Source organism: Pelophylax lessonae, assembly GCF_965119305.1.
Source record: "Pelophylax lessonae genome assembly, chromosome: 2".
NCBI lineage: Eukaryota > Metazoa > Chordata > Amphibia > Anura > Ranidae > Pelophylax > Pelophylax lessonae.
The window spans coordinates 559,937,142-559,954,634 of record NC_138769.1 but is presented as its reverse complement, the minus strand read 5'-3'; the positions used below and the strand labels follow the sequence as shown (position 1 = coordinate 559,954,634).

Genomic DNA, 17,493 nt, shown 5'->3' with positions numbered 1-17,493 from the left:
ATCAGTAAATGGAAGAAGTTGGGAACCACAAGGACTCTTCCTAGAACAGGCCGCCCGGCCATACTGAGCGAATAAGGGAGAAAGGCCTTAGTCAGGGACATGACCAAGAGCCCAATGGTCACTCTGACAGAGCCCCAGGGTTTCTCTGTGGAGAGAAGAGAACCTTCTAGAAGAACAACCATCTCTGCAGCACTCCACCAATCAGGCCTGTATGTAAAAGTGGCCAGAAGGAAGCCACTTCTAAGTAAAAGGCACATGACAGCCCACCTGGAGTTTGCCAAAAGGCACCTGAAGGTCTCTCAGACCACGAGAAACATATCTGGTCTGATGAAACAAAGATTGATCTCTTTGGCCTGAATGGCAAGCATCATGTCTGGAGGAAACCAGGCACCAATCATCACCTGGCCAATACCATCCCTACAGTGAAGCATGGTGGTGACAGTATCAGGCTGTGGGAATGTTTTTCAGCAGCAGGAACTGGGAGACTAGTCAGGATCGTGAGAAAGATGAATGCAGCAATGTACAAAGACATTCATAATGAAAACCTGCTCCAGAGCTCTTTGGACCTTAGACTGGGGTGAAGGTTCATCTTCCAACAGGACAACAACCCTAAGCACACAGCCAAGATAACAAAGGAGTGGCTAGGGGACAACTCTGTGAATGTCCTTAAGTGGCCCAGCCAGAGCCCAAACTTAAACCCAATTGAACATCTCTGGAGAGAAATGGCTGTGAAAATGGCTGTGCACTGACACTCCTAATCCAACCTGTAGTGTGTTTCAGCAAAAAGCACCAAAAAATGCATAGGTGTGAACCAGACCTAAGTTTCTTTGCTACTGGAGGATCTCTGGTGTTGACATTTGATTGGTACATTAGCTAGTACATTTCATTATTTGACTGCTGAAATATTTATTGTTACTGGCATGTTGATCTTAATCTAACTTTATTGTTTCAGGATTTGGCAAATTATAATGCCAGGTTTGGATTCCGTTAAAAATGTTTTTCCTCGTTGGCACTGTTAAAGTGGTACTAAAGGCAAAAAAAAAAAAAAATTACATAAATAATGCAGTCTTTGTTTTTCTAAGTTCTCCCTTTAATGATTTATACCTGTTGACCCTGCTGTTATTTTTCTACTTCCCTTAGCAAACCAATCTGTGCAGCAAACGTTGGAAGTTGTAGGGTTGGGACAAACCATTTAACACAGATAGGGGTGTTTACAATGACCAGCTTTTATTTCTCTATGTAAAACCTTTATCCTAAAAATTAAAAAAAAAACAGTTTCTGTAACTGCTTAAAAAGTGTTAGCTGCAGTTTGGCTTGAGTTTGTTGGTGCCTTATGTAAAGTCCATGTAAATCTACTTGTCCATCTAACATTACCCTCACCAGACAGTGTGCAATCCAAGGGTGACTCCGTTGCTCTTCCATAGATGGATGAGCCACCCTAAGACATGAAGTGTGTCACTGGCCAGATCACCAAGTGAAAATAAAGGTAAAAAAAATATTCAAAGACAGAAAATGAATGCAGCCACCACATTTTAGGATTGGTAAGCTGCAAAATATTACTTTTTTGTTTTTGGGTTTACTACCACTTTAAAAACCTGATTGCAGTTGAGCTGATACAGTTGATCTGTGATTTTCCTTTACACGTATGACACCCATTTGGGATGATACCGATCATTTTAAATATACTATGATATCGCCGTTTGTGACATTTTCACTGACAACAGGTTATCATCAAGAGTAGATACATTCTAAGTATTTTCTGGTGATGGTTCCAGAGCCAGTATTCTAAAGAATAATTTGTCCTAGGACCATAAAATGTCTATTAGTTGTAATTCTGAGTGAAGAAATACTTATAATTAACTTGTAAATCTGGAGATGGAAGTATGAAAAGATGTTACACCATTTTTGTGGTACAAGGTACACTCAGTGTTTTTTTATTTATTCTTAAACTCAAGTTGCTTTTTATTGTTTACCTCATCATTTTGGCTGATTTCTTCCAGCATACTACATTTTGTAGTCTGCCTGTACGTGACTTGCTCTTTGTACAAAAAAATCTTTGTGTCATATTTTTTGTATTCTAGTCTTTAATGCATTTTCTTATTGTAGATTCTATTTAACCACAAGTTTGCCTTTAATCAATTCTAATCTAAGATAATAGTTGTTTAGGAGGTTACTGAGTAGTACTGCTGTTAAATGAAGGTATTTTATCCCTTTTCCTACACCTTATACAGTACATGATGACCTTCTAATAGCTTAGACTAGTATAGTATTCTAATTAAGTTTATTACCAAATTGTTTTGTGCGTATGCATTCCTTTTACATTACCACATACGTATGTATGCAATTCAACCATGAACTATGTTGAAAATGTTTTGATCTTTTTTTTAAGTTTTCCTCTTAGGTCTCATGTACACTGCAGCTGCTAAACAAATGTTTAGGAGCAGTTGGGCATTTTTTTTAGCAGTCCCTGAACTCTTCTCAATGTTATCCTATGCATACATGTACACTCAGTCGTTTATAGTAGTTTAGAGGCAGTTGAGTTTACTGACTGTAACGGAACAGCGACCCCACAATGCCCTTGTGTGCTTCTGTCAGAATACCTCTTCCTTCAGGCTTGAACATAGAGATCAGATATTTTAGCTGCCTCCATACAAAACAAGCAGAGAACAGCTTGTATTAGATCTGGAACATTTATTGAACAAACTCACACCAAATATATACCACACCAGGTCAGGTGCCTGATCACATTATCCTATGCAGATTAAATTGTGTACAGAAATATAATTACCATATCTAAGGAACAACCAACACAAACAGTATTCTACTTTCCCTCTAGCAACTAATAGATGGCAGTGATTTAATTAACTTGGGCTAATTAACTAGCAGACTTGCCATCATCAAGCTCATGAAGTACAATGCACATTATTATAAGTGTAAACACATCACGCCTTTATACACAGGAGGAGACCCCAGACGGGTTGACTTCCAAGTTAGTCTGTAGTTCCAGTCCCCCAATGCCCGTACCCACACAGTACCCCAAACAAATTGTCCCGAACAGAGCATTACTCAACCAGCCAACCTCTGCCTCTCTTGTAGAACATACCCGCCGCTGGGGAGAAGCATGGACCGGCCCTTCTCCCTGGAGTTCTTTCAGCCACTGGAGAGAAGATAGGGTGGCTGGGCTCACTTCATCATGCTGTTGGGGATCTGGGCTGACTGCCTCTATGGGGTATACAGGTGGAGACTGTAGTCCCATCCACTTTCTCAGGAAAACCAATCTTTGTTAGTTGAAGGCAGAGGCCAGCAGCACTCTGTTGCCAGCTCCTCTGCTGGGTTGGTGTCATCATTCTGGGGCGCCGTCTGCTGCTGGGAAAGGGAGTCGGCTGCCCCATCTTCCTTACCCTCATCTATCTGTTGGGACAACCTTTCTCTGGTACCGTCTCCCAGGTGCACAGATCCTGGCTGAGGAGGGAAAACATTTTCCTCCGCTTTGACTGACTGTTGGGGAGTGACCGCCACCTTCTTGCCCTGGGCTGTCAGGACTGCCACAGGTGTGGGTGCAGGTGAGCAAAGCGCACCATTACTGTGCCACATTGCCAACTCTTCAGCTAGGATTTCCCGACTGTCAGCTTTTACTTCTGGATATTCCCAGGCAATGGGAACCCAGCCCTGGTGCTGAGCAGAGTCTAGTAGCCTTCTGTAGGTGATCTCCAGCTCCCATTCCCGAACAGCCAGAAACTCCATATCTTCCAGTGCCCAGAACACTTCAGAGATATTCAGGATCTCTTCTCTGTAATCCATAATTTCCTCTAGCCACCACTCCAGGTCGCTCCCAAAGTTAGGGTTCCCTGACAGCTTCTCGTACAACAGCCCCAGGCTGCCGTAGCCAAAGCCTTCTGTTGGGCTGTCATCCGCTATCCAAGGGCATGCTTGGGATACATGCCCCTGGAGGGCTCTATAGCTCTCTTCCAAACGCATCTATGCCCAGATCAGCCTGCTTAACTCAGCTGTCTGATTCTTGTGCGGTTTATCTCCCAAAAACGGCTCCGGCAATCCATACTGCGACCAGTACCTTTCCTGGATGGAGGGGAGCATTTTTCCCTAGTGTCGCTGCTCACGGGCAAGTGTTTCTTCCAGAGTTCCAAGAGGGTTGAATACCATCCTAGCAGGACCTGCTCTGTCATTGGTCCCCTGTGCTGCATCCGCATCTCTCGCCACCTCCTTCTTAAAGCCTTTTCCATAGCGGCTGGTGTCTGTACCCCTTCTCTTCTGCTATCCGGGCCTTGGATCCCTCTGGGGTTTTGGATGTCCCAGACTGCAGGAAGCCTCCCACCACTTGCCACCAATGTAATGGAATCGCGACCCCACAATGCGCTTGTGTGCATACCTCTTGTGTGCTTGTGTGCAATAGCTCTTACTTCAGGCTTGAACATAGATATCAGATATTTTGCGGTGATATCTCACGTGTGGTTTGAACACTGTTTACATATGTGGGCGTGAGGCGTATGCGTTTGCTTCTGCGCTTTACTTTTTTTTCTTCCTATTTATATTTATCACTGTAAAATATGTTAAAGAGGTTGTAAACCTCCCAAAAAAAAAAAAATACTAGCTCATTATGAAATATTTATCTTAGAACAAAGCCCCCGCATTGGCGCCTGCACAACACTTACACGGCCGTCATGTTAACCCGTCTTCCTTCCAGGTTCGCGTCCTCCGGCCATCTGATTGGCTGGAGCCGCAATGATGTCACTCCCTTGCATGTGCAAGGGAGCCGCAGTTCACGGCACAGGGCTCTAAACAGGTGGCCATTCCTTCAGAGCGCATGCGCCAGTGATGTCACTGGCTGCATTCAAAGTAAAAATCTCCTAAACGGTACATGTTTTGGAGATATTTACTGTACCTATAGGTAAGCCTTATTATAGGCTTACCTATACAGTATACAAATTACAGAAGCTTTACTTCCTCTTTAACCACTTGCCGAACAACCGTCGTAGTTTTACTGCGGCAGGTCGGCTCTGTCCTGCAAACGATGTTCCTGTACGCCTGTGCCCATTCACTACAGGGGAAGCTGATCAGCAGGTCCGGTGGCCGTGATTGTTCTGTCAGTTATGAACACGGGCATCCTGTGTTCCTCTTATTTAGGAACACAGGTAACTGTGTTCATGCAGCAAGCCCCCCCCCCACAGTTAGAAAGCACCTCCTTGGAACACATTTAACCCTTTGATCACCCCTGGTGTTAACCCCTTCCCTGCCAGTGTCATTAGTACAGTAACAGTGCATATTTTTAGCACTGATTACTGTAGTATTGTCACTGGTCCCCCCAAAAGTGTCAAAAATGTCAGTTGGATGTCCGATCTGTCCGTCACAGTGTCGCAGTCCCGCTAAAAATCACTGATTGCCGCTATTACTAGTAAAAAAATAAATAAATAAAAATGACATCAATCTTTCCCCAAGTTTGTAGACGCGATAACTTTTGCGCAAACCAATCAATATACACTTATTGGGATTTTTTTTTACCAAAAATATGTAGTAGAATACAAATTGGCCTAAAATTATGAAAAAATTAGATTTTTACATTTTTTTTATTGGGAATGTTATGTAGCAGAATATAAAAAATATTGTTTTTTTTTTTCAGAATTGTTGCTCTTTTTTTGTTTATAGTACAAAAAATTGCACAGGTGATCAAATACCACCAAAAGAAAGCTCTATTTGTGGGAATAAAAGGACATCAAATTTAATTTGGGTACATTGTCAGTTAAATAACTCAGAGCCATATCGCAAAAAAATGGCCTGGTCATAAAGGGGGTAAATCCTTCCGGTTCAGAAGTGGGTAAATACAGTTCAGTAAGCAACACCTTATTTTCTGGCAGTGCCCCTTTCCAATACTAGACTCTGGATCCATCCCTGCCCCACAGTGACTGATTTATTTACCACCAGTGAATGTTTGGTGAAAGTCTATAAATAGGTTCCTATATGTTCCAAACTTACCAGCTGACTCCCTTTAGGTCCCCAGCCAGCATACTGCAGCATGGTCTCATTTTTACCAGGTGGACAGATATTCCAGAAATGCCTGTATATAACAAAGATGCCCAAATGATGCAAAATGTTAAAATGTACTTTTACATGATTAATAGGACATACACATATACAGCATATAACATTTTCTGTTTTAGAATTAACTATGCAGTCTATGCAGTGCATCATGGCTGCACCATGATTTATAACATTGATCAAAAAAAAAAATCAGATATTGCTGAAGTACATGCTCAATTCAGCAATTTGTTCCATCTGCAGGACCATTAAACTTGGCTGATAAATGTGGTAAATTGGTGAAGTGTATAAATGATATCTCTTTGCTGATATTTATCTGTTATTCTATTAGAGCTGATAAACTCCAGTAGATGACTGTAATCTGCTCGAGCATTAAAGGCCAAGTTCACCTTTTCCATAAAATAGTCTATACAGTCAAGAGGCCCCAGCAAGCATTAAAAATCTGTGCAGCTTTGTAAAATGTTCATTAATTATATTATTATACCTGCAGGTCATTTGGGTCTGCCAGAAAGCCTGGGTTAAAAGCTCCCAGTCAGCATTCCCCACGTTCTGCCTTGTAAGGACACGAAAACCATTGATTTTCACTGCCCTAACGTTCGCAGTAAATGTCCAATAGTATTCACGTCCTAGCAACAAGGGAGGATGTTCAGAGGGGCCCAGATAGCCTACATAGCCTGCTGTTAGAAATCACGGGACCCCATACTGCTTACCTCCCCCTGCCCTTTCTGCAAAATACCAAATTATATTTTCCCTAAAAATACACTATAATCATTATTATATGACATCATTACTGGCCCCTACCCCCGTTCTTCATCCTGAAACATCCTTTTGTGTGCCCACAGCAGCTTCTGGCGGGAGAGGAGAGGAGGAAAGCCGGAAACGCTGCAGGGAAGAGGGCGCACGGGGGGGGGGGGGCTTTAAGCAGGAGGCGCGAATGCTAGAATTGATCCTCCTGCAGAAGAGGATTGGTGTCTGCGGGAAGGAAGTAGAGCTGGCCATCCTTCTCAGTAGGTGCCTGGCCCCCCTTTTTGAACTGATGTGGCCTGGGCCCAGTACAGGAGGGCTGGCTGTACTGCCTTATCAGCAGCCCTGCCTACAGGTAGAATAATGAACATTTTACAAAGCTGCACAGTTTGTCATATCTATTGGGGCCCCTTGCCTGCATAGGTTGTTTTTCTAGAAAAGGTGAACTTAGCCTTTAATGTGGATCTGAATTGAAAGCGTAAATACTTTTTATAGAGAACATCCAGAAATGTTAATTGTGTCTATGCAGCATCCTTTAACCACTTCCACCTGCATATATACTGTGGCAGGACAGCCCAGCTGCGCAAAATCACGTACATGTACGTGATTTCGTGCAGGAGATGTCAAGGGGGCAGGTGCACCGCCAGAGCGCCTCTCCCGCTGTGATTGGACACAGCCGGTCCAGTGGCCTTGATGGCCGCCGGGACTCGCTGATCGTTTGGTGAAATGACAGAACGGCGGTCTGCCTATGTAAACAAGGCAGACCGCCATTCTGTCACAGAGAAAGAGAGAGATCTTGTGTTTCAGCTGAAACACAGATCTCTCTTTTCCTCTAGTGCATCCACTCCCCCTACAGTAAGAAAGCACTGCCTAGAAGCACACTTAACGCCTTGATCACCCATGGTGTTTACCCCTTCCCTGCCCGTGTCATTTATACAGAAAAAAGAAAAAGTCCATAAATATATCCCATAGTTTGTAGACGCTATAACTTTTGTGCAAACCAATTAATATACACTTATTAGGATTTTTTTTGTACCAAAAAGTTGTAGCAGAATACATATTGGCCTAAATTGATGAAAAAAATTGATTTTTTAAGTTTTTTTATTGGGAATGTTTTTTTAGCAGAAAGTAAAACATATTGTTTTTTTTCCCAAATTGTAGTTCTTTTTTTGTTTATAGTGCAAAAAATAAAAACCCGCAGAGGTTATCAAATACCACCAAAAAGAAAGCTCTATTTGTCGGAAAAAAGGACATAACGTTTATTTAGGTAGAGTGTCGCATGACTGCGAAATTGTCAGTTAAAGCAACGCAGTGCCGTATCGCAAAAAATGGCCTGGTCATTAAGGGGGTAAAACCTTCCGGAGCTGAAGTGATAATAATAAATTAATAAATGTGGGCATTAGGATATGGTGGTCATCCTATTAACCACTTTACATCCAAGGCAATTTGTTTAGTTTTCACATATGTTTGGACATTTTAAAATCAGCATTTTTTTCTAGAAATTTTCTTAAACCCCACCGCTAAACATTTATATCTTTTCTGAAAACAGAGACCCCATCAAAAAACTGGCAATTATTTTATATTTGTAAAACTGTTTATCAAACGCATATTTTTTAGGAAAAAAGTACACTAAAATGAATCTTACACATTAAAATTACACACAAACACAACATAACACACTTTTTTTTTGCTAAAATAAAAAATATGGAATTGCATTGAGTAGATAGATACCAAACCTGTCAAGACTCAAAAATGCATACACCTGTAAAATGGAGAAAAACTATGCATTTTGCATAGATGATGCTTTAAAACCCTTCACCGGTTATCAGTTTTTTCACTTAACTGTACTGCTGTCACAAGAGGGCTGTGATAGCATGGGCAGATGGCAGGTACTCTTTATGAAGACACCAAATGTCTCCCTTGCCCACCACTGCAACTATAGCAAGCACAGATCAGGCTTAACCACTTAAGCCCCGGAGGATTTGGCTGCTAAAAGACCAGGGGGTATTTTGCAATTTTTTACTGCGTGACTTTAACGGACAATTGCGCGGTCGTGCGACGCTGTACCTAAACGAATTTGACGTCCTTTTTTTCCCACAAACAGAGCTTTCTTTTGGTGGTATTTGATCACCTGTGCGATTTTTTGATCATGCGCTATAAACAAAAAAAGAGCGTCAATTTTGCAAAAATAACAATATTTTTCACATTTTTTTTATATGAAATTCCCCCCAAAAAAATGTAAAAATCAAAATGTTTTAACATTTTCGTCCAAATTTGTTTTATGCTACATATGTTTGGTAAAAAAAATCGCAAAAAGCATATTTTGATTGGTTTGCGCAAAAGTTATCGCGTTTACTAACAAAGGGAAAGATTTTTGTCATTTTTGGTGTTTTTTTTTTTAACGCGTAATGGCGGCGATCTGCGATTTTTTTCGGTACTGCGACATTGCGGCGGACAGATCGGACCCTTGACTGACATTTTTGACACTTTTGGGGTTACCAGTGACATTACTGCAGTAATCAGTGCTATACATATGCACTGTTACTGCAAAAATGACACTGGCAGAGAAGGGGTTAACTGTATTGGAGAGGGAGGGGATAAGTGTGTCCTAGGGGCGTGATTGTAACTGTATAGGGACATGGCTATTGGTGTAAAAACAAAGATCAACGGTCCTACATAGTAGAACCGTCTGATCTTCATTTTTACACCAGGGAGAATGACGGGCGGCTTGTTTACATAAGACGCTCCGCCTTTCTCCCTTCACCGGAGCGATCGTAGTGTGACCGGCGGACATCGGGTCCACCGGTCACACGCACTGACTTGTCAGTGAACGAGCCGCGGTGGGCACGCGCCTCGGCGGGCGCGCGTGCGCCCGCAATTGGCTCTCAAGTCAGTGACAGGCGAGTGACGTACCTATACGTCACTCTGCCTGGCCGGGGCTGACCGCCGCAGTATATAGTCATGCGGCGGTCGGCAACCGGTTAATTAACTGCTTCCCTTACAACAGTAACCAAAAAAAAAAAAGAAATCCAGATGGCTGCACTTCCAAGCTGACATCCAAAGTGCTTTTATTAGCTTAAAATCGTGAAGAGCACAACATGTACAAGAAGGGGAGGGAAGGCTAACGCGTTTCACGCATAAACTGCCTTATCCCTTGCATTAGTAGTTGGGGTATGATGGCTCTGATTGACTGACAAAATCATCAAGTCTTCTGCCTTCATTATTCACAGAGATCAGGGTAACAGCTCATGATGGCGGTGGGGGTGGGCAATCAGTCCTTCTCAGTACCGTAACAGTGATCTTCTACATCCACCCAGATCGCTTCTACCGTACAGCCAATCACTGGCTGAAAAAAAGTGAAAGCAAGCTTGTGGATGCTTGATTTACTAATATTATGTACTTTAAGGACCTACATAAAAAATCTATACAAATTAATTTGTATCCAGTCAAGCAGACCCTGACCCTACAATTTTAATGGTAGATCTAAAGGTGCTTTTACAAATGTATTGTCATGTACCTGGTCATCTTTATGTAGACAGGGGGACCTCTAATGATTTTGATATGGCTCCATCTTACATATTTAGGGCTCAGACTTCACATTTATTTGGCTGCACCTCGACACAAACCATTAACCTGCCAACACCGCCCCTAAGTTTACCTCCACGGCATCTCCTGGTAAACCCACACATAGTAGGATACCAATTGGCATATGGTTATGTCAACTACTGTTGTCACTAATTTCTTGTATATTAAAAAAGCCCCTTAATACAGAGTTATACCAATATCTTTTTATTAGGCCTACTTTGGCTTCATGTTACTGATAAAATGAAATTGGATTTACTTCAGTTTCACATCAAATATGCATACATATCAGCTATTTACATTATGCAGCATGCTGCTAGGAGCCTACATTTATGACTATATGAACGCTTATTATATGCAATTGGTCATAAAAACTTGTTTGCCAAGAATGACATTTACCTCCATGTGTATGTACATACACACACAAACACACACACACACACACACACACACACACACACACACACACACACACAGAGGACAGATGGACTAATTGTATTTTTTTTTATGTATTTGTCAAAGAAAAGATAAAGAACGATTGGCTTTAATTTTGAATGATATATTACATTTATATATAAAACTGGAATATACCTGTTCCTTATGTTGTATAAGCTGTAGGAAGCGATCAGGGACACCCCAGCACCCTGTAGTAGGATGAAATAATAGTAAAAGTAATATTTCATCTATGCACAATACCTTGTTCATGAGGACATAGCATTATTATGGCAATATTACTTTTTTTGTACAAATTAACATTCAGTTTTTATTCTTTTTATTCTTTTGACAATATGGACACAATTTTCACAAAGTGACAAAAGCTGGATTAATAAAGCAAACAAATAAAGGATTTAAAATATTTTAAATCTTTAAAAACATCTTGTTATATAAAGAGCATTAAACAAAATAGTGATGGACAGTGTGGCATTTTTTTTGTGGTCCACAATGCAAACTAAAAATTTGCATACAATGGTACTTGTGTTGAATGTGTGACATATAAGCATTGCAAGTCTACCAACCATTAGGAACCAATGTGATTATTTTTTAGGGCCCTCAGGCATACAGATTATTATGGCTCTAGCTGGAGTCCAAATGCATTCCAGCTCTGGGCCAAATCCCTACTGACTACATAGGGCATTTTTAATAAATAGCGCCTAGAAACACAGATGGTTGGAAATAAGCTTACAGAACAGAGCTCCTACACTGAGCAAAACAACCAGCAGATAAGTATGAAAGCAAAAATGTCTTAATAACAAAATAATATGAGAAATATAAAGTTTGGTAGAAATTGTAGAGAATAAACTAATATTCGAGTTCCCTCCAACCAAGGGCGGATCCAAGGGGGGGGGGCAATTGCACCCCTGAGAAAATATTACTGACTCTGGGGCTACCCCCCTCCACCACCTCACAGCAGCGAAACTAAAAGCCTGCCAGTAGAAAAATATGCTCTCGGCCAGTTCCAAAACTGAGCCGGCCGAGAGTCTCCGATGATTTTTCCGATTCTGAGTGCTGCTATTTGTGTGGACACAGCTTGCAGTGGAGAACGGACTTCAGCTTAGCAAAAGGTAAGCTGGCTAAGCTGAGCAGAATGTAGTCCTGTCAGAAGATTGTCTGAATTTGTAGGAGGAGGAGGAGGGCTGGGGGGTGGGCTCTTTGTAACAGGCTCCTGTCTGTTAGATCGTTTTTTGTGTAAGAACTGCACTGTTTATGAAGGGAGGACGTTTTCTGAGATCTACCCCCAATCTTTATTACACCTCCCTAGAGTCCCTACCCATTACCTGCTCACCAGTCCAGTACATAGGCACAGAAATTAAGGGGAAATCTTTCCAGTTGGACATAGGTGACAAAATGTGATGGGTTATAATAACCCATCCTTACTATATAAAAAATTTCATAGGAAATGACGTTTTTTTTACCTTAATTTTTATCTTAAACCCCATCGCTAATTGCATATTGTTCTTGTTTGTAGCTTAACCGCTTGGAGCCTAAGCCTTTTTCTGACATATGTTGCTAGCAAGGTAAAATCATTTTTTTTTTGCTAGAAAATTGCTTAGAACCCCCAAACGTTTTATATATATATATATATATATATATATATATATATATATATATATATATGATATATTTATCTGATTCCTCCTGTTTTGAATTGTACTGTAACTCTATTGTCTTCCACCACACTGTAAAGTGCTGCGCAAACTGTTGGCGCTATATAAATCCTGTATAATAATAATAATAAAAATATATTTTTTAGCAGATATCATAGAGAATAAAATGGTGATCGTTGCAATATTTTATGTCACACGGTATTTGCGCAACAGTCTTTCAAATGCAATTTTTTTGGGAAGAAATACACTTTCACAAATTAAAAAAAAAAAAACAAATAGTAAAGTTAGCCCAATTTTTTTGTATAATGTGAAAGATGATGATACCCAGCATGTCATGCTTTAAAATTGCACACAATTGTGGAATGGCGACAGACTTCAGTACTTAAAAATTTCTATAGGCGACGCTTTTTAGAATGTTAACAGTTACTTCTTTAAAGTTACAAAGGGGGTCTCGTCCTAGAATTATTGCTCTCCCTCTAACGATCGCTGCGATATCTCACATGTGTGGTTTGAACACCGTTTACATATGCAGGCACGACTTATATGCATATGCATTCGCTTTTGCGCGTGAGCACAGAGGGACAAGGCGCTTTAAATTTTTTTTCTTAAGTATATATATATATATATATATTTTTTTTTTTTTCTTTTTTTTTTTTACACTATCCATTTAAAAAACCATTTTGGATCACTTTTATTTCTGTCACAAGGAATTTAAATATATCTTGTGACAGTAAAAGGCAATAACAGGCACTCTTTTAGACCCCAGACCCCTCCTCTGCACATAAAAGCATTTAAAACGCCAAGTTTGGCTGTTTCGAATGCTGTCATTTTTTTTTTAAATCTGGCGCCTTTAAGGCTCCAGTACCCTGAAGTAATGTCATGACATTGCTTCCGGGTTTTTACATCGGAGACCCGATCAGAGCTTTGTTCGGGTCTTTGGCAAGCCAGCGGACATGCCGGCTGGTTACTCGGGTCTCCCGGTGGAGCCGAGGGAGGACCTCCTGCTCCTTCTAATGACAGCCGAGCGGCTACTCAGCTGCATCGGTTGTCATTACAAGAAAGCCGATTGTCTGCTCTAAACAACGGTACCGGGGTGATGCCTCAAACTGCAGGCATCACCCTGGCACAACCCCCTGAACCCAAGGCTACATATTTGCGTTCCATCGGTGCTAAGGGGTTAAATACTGAAATTAGCACCTAAAACAGTGTTTTTGTACCTTTTGAAAAATACCAGTAAAAACTTGTCTCTGCCAGTAAATTTTGAGTGTCGTGTCAGTGAATTTCGTCAGGTAGGTTGGCAACACTGCTAAGAAGGAAGGCTGTAGGGGCAGGAGTCCTGGATGGAGAGATGTGCTGTAGCAGCCTCCCCCCTTAGTTGCACCACGGTGTGTGGCGGAAAGAAGGGGTCCCAGGTGGAGAGGTGCGCTGTAGCAGCCTTCCCCCTTAGTTGCACGGCGGTGTGGCGGAAAGAAGGGGTCCCGGGTGGAGAGGTGCGCTGTAGCAGTCTTCCCCCTTAGTTGTGCCGCGGTGTGTGGCAGAAAGAAGGGGTCCTGGGTGGAGAGGTGCGCTGTAGCAGCCTTCCCCCTTAGTTGCACCGCGGTGTGTGGCGGAAAGAAGGGGTCCCGGGTGGAGAGGTGCGCTGTAGCAGCCTTCCCCCCTTAGTTGCACCGCAGTGTGGCGGAAAGAAGGGGTCCCGGGTGGAGAGGTGCGCTGTAGCAGTCTTCCCCCTTAGTTGTGCCGCGGTGTGGCAGAAAGAAGGGGTCCCGGGTGGAGAGGTGCGCTGTAGCAGCCTTCCCCCTTAGTTGCACCGCGGTGTGTGGCGGAAAGAAGGGGTCCCGGGTGGAGAGGTGCGCTGTAGCAGCCTTCCCCCTTAGTTGCACCGCAGTGTGGCGGAAAGAAGGGGTCCCGGGTGAAGAGGTGCGCTGTAGCAGTCTTCCCCCTTAGTTGTGCCGCGGTGTGTGGCAGAAAGAAGGGGTCCCGGGTGGAGAGGTGCGCTGTAGCAGCCTTCCCCCTTAGTTGCACCGCAGTGTGGTGGAAAGAAGGGGTCCCGGGTGGAGAGGTGCGCTGTAGCAGTCTTCCCCCTTAGTTGTGCCGCGGTGTGTGGCAGAAAGAAGGGGTCCCGGGTGGAGAGGTGCGCTGTAGCAGCCTTCCCCCTTAGTTGGGCCGCAGTGTGTGGCGGAAGGAAGGGGTCCCGGATAGAGAGGTGCGCTATACTGTTGACCATCAGGAGACCTGTGGGGTGATCATAAAGATCTCCCATGAAGTTGATAAAGGTGTTAGACCGCCGCCACTGTCCCGGATGGCATTAACACTTTCATCACTGTGGTTGGCAGGTCTCACTATTCTTCCCTACCTCCTCTGCGCTGAGAGGAAGTGGCATCATTTTTACAGGTTCCAGCAGCATAGGAGGGAAGAATGACTACACTGTCTGACAGGATTCTATTTTTTGGGATTGGCATTCCTTGCAGGTGCGGGACAAGTTTAAAAATAATAAATAATTTATCAGAATAAAACTGGGGTGTTTTGAAAAATGTATGACCAAGCTACCCAAAAGTCTCCTATGATGATCCTGGCTGATCATCATATTGCTTATATTATAGGATCAATTGCTATACTATAATCTATGTCTGCCTTTGCAGTAAGACACATGCATCCATCTATTGCACACGCAGCGATGTTCGAGTCTTTTAGCAAAGTTTAATCACTTGCCGACCAGCCACCGCAGATATACGATGGCAGGTTGGCGGGTTCCCGCGAATTAGGTAATGTTACATAGCAGAACGTGAAAAATATAGTTTTTTTTTTTTTCAGAATTGTCGCTCTTTTTTTTTTATAGCGCAAAAAATAAAAATCACACAGGTGATCAATTACCACCAAACAAAAGCTCTATGTGTGGGAAAAAAAAGGACATCAATTTTATCTGGGTACAGCATCGCACGACCGTGCAATTGTTAGTTAACCACTTTACAACCGGAGGATTTTGCTGTCTTCCGTCCAGGCCACTTTTTGCGATTCGGCGCTGTGCGACTTCAACTGACAATTGCGCGGTCGTGCGACGCCGTACCCAAACGAAATTTACGTCCTTTTTTTCCCACAAACAGAGCTTTCTTTTGGTGGTATTTGATCACCTGTGCGATTTTTACTTTTTGCGCTATAAACAAAAAAAGAGCGTTTATTTTGAAAAAATAACAATATTTTTCACATTTTTTTATATGAAATTCCCCCCAAAAAAGATGTAAAAACCAATTTTTTTAAAAGTTTTTGGCCAATTTGTTTTATGCTACATATGTTTGGTAAAAAAAATCGCAATAAGCGTATTTTGATTGGTTTGCGCAAAAGTTATTGCGTTTACTAACAAAGGGAAAGATTTCTGTCATTTTTGGTGTTTTTTTTTTAACGCGTAATGGCGGCGATCTGCGATTTTTTTTGCGGGACTGCGACATTGCGGCGGACAGACCGGACCCCTGACTGACATTTTTGACACTTTTGGGGGTACCAGTGACATTACTGCAGTAATCAGTGCTATAAATATGCACTGTTACTGTAAAAATGACACTGGCAGGGAAGGGGTTAATTTTATTGGAGAGGGAGGGGTTAATGTATGCCTGGTGCTTACTGACGTGTAGGGGGGGAGGTGACTGAGTGATTCATGGACAGATCGGATGTCCAGCTATGCTGAACAGTCCGATCTGTCACTCCCTGTCACTATGGAGATCCGCCCGCTGTGTTTACACACAGCGGGCGGATCTCCAGACTCGATCCCCGACGATCGGGTAAGAGCAGCGGCGATCGCCGCTGCTCCTCCCCTGGCCCGACTCCCGCTGTGAATGAAAACAGCGGGAGCGAGCCTCCGGCGGCGCGCAAGCGCCGCCCAGAAGGGGAGGAGTCCAGTCACGTTAATACTACGTGGCTGGACGGGAACGAGCCACTCTGCCGCAGTAGTATTAACGTGAGCGGTTGCAAAGTGGTTAAAATAACGCAGTGCCCAATTGCAAAAAACGACCTGGTCATTAAGGGGTAAATCTTCCGGTCCAGAAGCGGTAATTTGTAATGCAGTTTTCTCCGTGATGCTCAAAACTTCACAAAAAGACTTTAGCTTTGCAGCTTGTGTACTCTAGCCCAATATAATTATCTCACCTATATGGTACCTTCTGTATAAATTTGTTTAAAATCATGGTAAATACTTTTTTTTTTTTTATTAGATTTGTGTTGTAGAAATGTATCCTGTGTATAATGTAATCTAATCTGGAATGATAAACATGTCACTGTTTTAACCAGCCTGCATCCCCTGTACTATGTCTGCAGCCTCTGGCATGTCCTCCTGCACCATGCCCACAGCCCCTGCATCTCCTGCGCCATGCCTGCAGTCCCTGCATCCCCTGTATCATGCCCGCACAGCCTATGACCACCTCCTGTACCATGTTGGCACTTTTACCACTTTTAACCAGAATTTGCTCATATATATACAGTGTGTATATATATATATATATATATATATATATATATATATACACATATAAAGCCCTATGCACTTTCATATCTGTCAAATCTATAATACACTCTCCAAATGTGCTTTAAAATGCATGGTTTTCTCTTTTATGAACAAGAAAATAATGACGTTATGCTGTTGGTCTGGTATAATAATGCTATGGGGCCGGTATAAAATTATTTCCAGGGCTGAATTTTATTCCCAGTCTGGTCCTGCTCAACGGGGAGCGATCGGGGGTGCCCGGCGGCAATCGCAGCCCCCAGCCCCGTGCATCGGTATCCCCGCCAGCCACCGGCAGCGCACGCTCGCCCCCCAGCACCAGGCACGCGACCGACATACCCCTACGTCGGTCCGCGCAGGAGGGGCTGCCTGCCGCAGTTTATCTGCAGTGGGCGGTCCGGAACTGGTTAAACAAGGTTAGGACTGTATGATTTGTTAAATACAGTTCTGTAAGAAACACCTTATTTTCTGGCAGTGACCCTCCCGAAACCAGACTCTGGATCCACCCCTGCCTCCAACACA

The 17,493-nt window shown here is 42.8% G+C and overlaps 1 protein-coding gene across 2 annotated transcripts in view; it reads right to left on the bottom strand.

Annotated features, from left to right (window-relative positions):
• Nucleotides 1-17,493, bottom strand: part of LOC309546288 (inactive dipeptidyl peptidase 10-like) — a 334,481-nt gene that overhangs the window by 167,204 nt on the left and 149,784 nt on the right. For both annotated transcript variants that reach the window (XM_082245881.1, XM_082245882.1), the window contains exons 6-7: nt 10,969-11,021; nt 5,989-6,070 (exon numbers count right to left, since the gene is read on the bottom strand). In XM_082245881.1, coding sequence (XP_082102007.1) covers nt 5,989-6,070; nt 10,969-11,021 — 135 coding nt within the window. The remainder of the gene's footprint in view (nt 1-5,988; nt 6,071-10,968; nt 11,022-17,493) is intronic.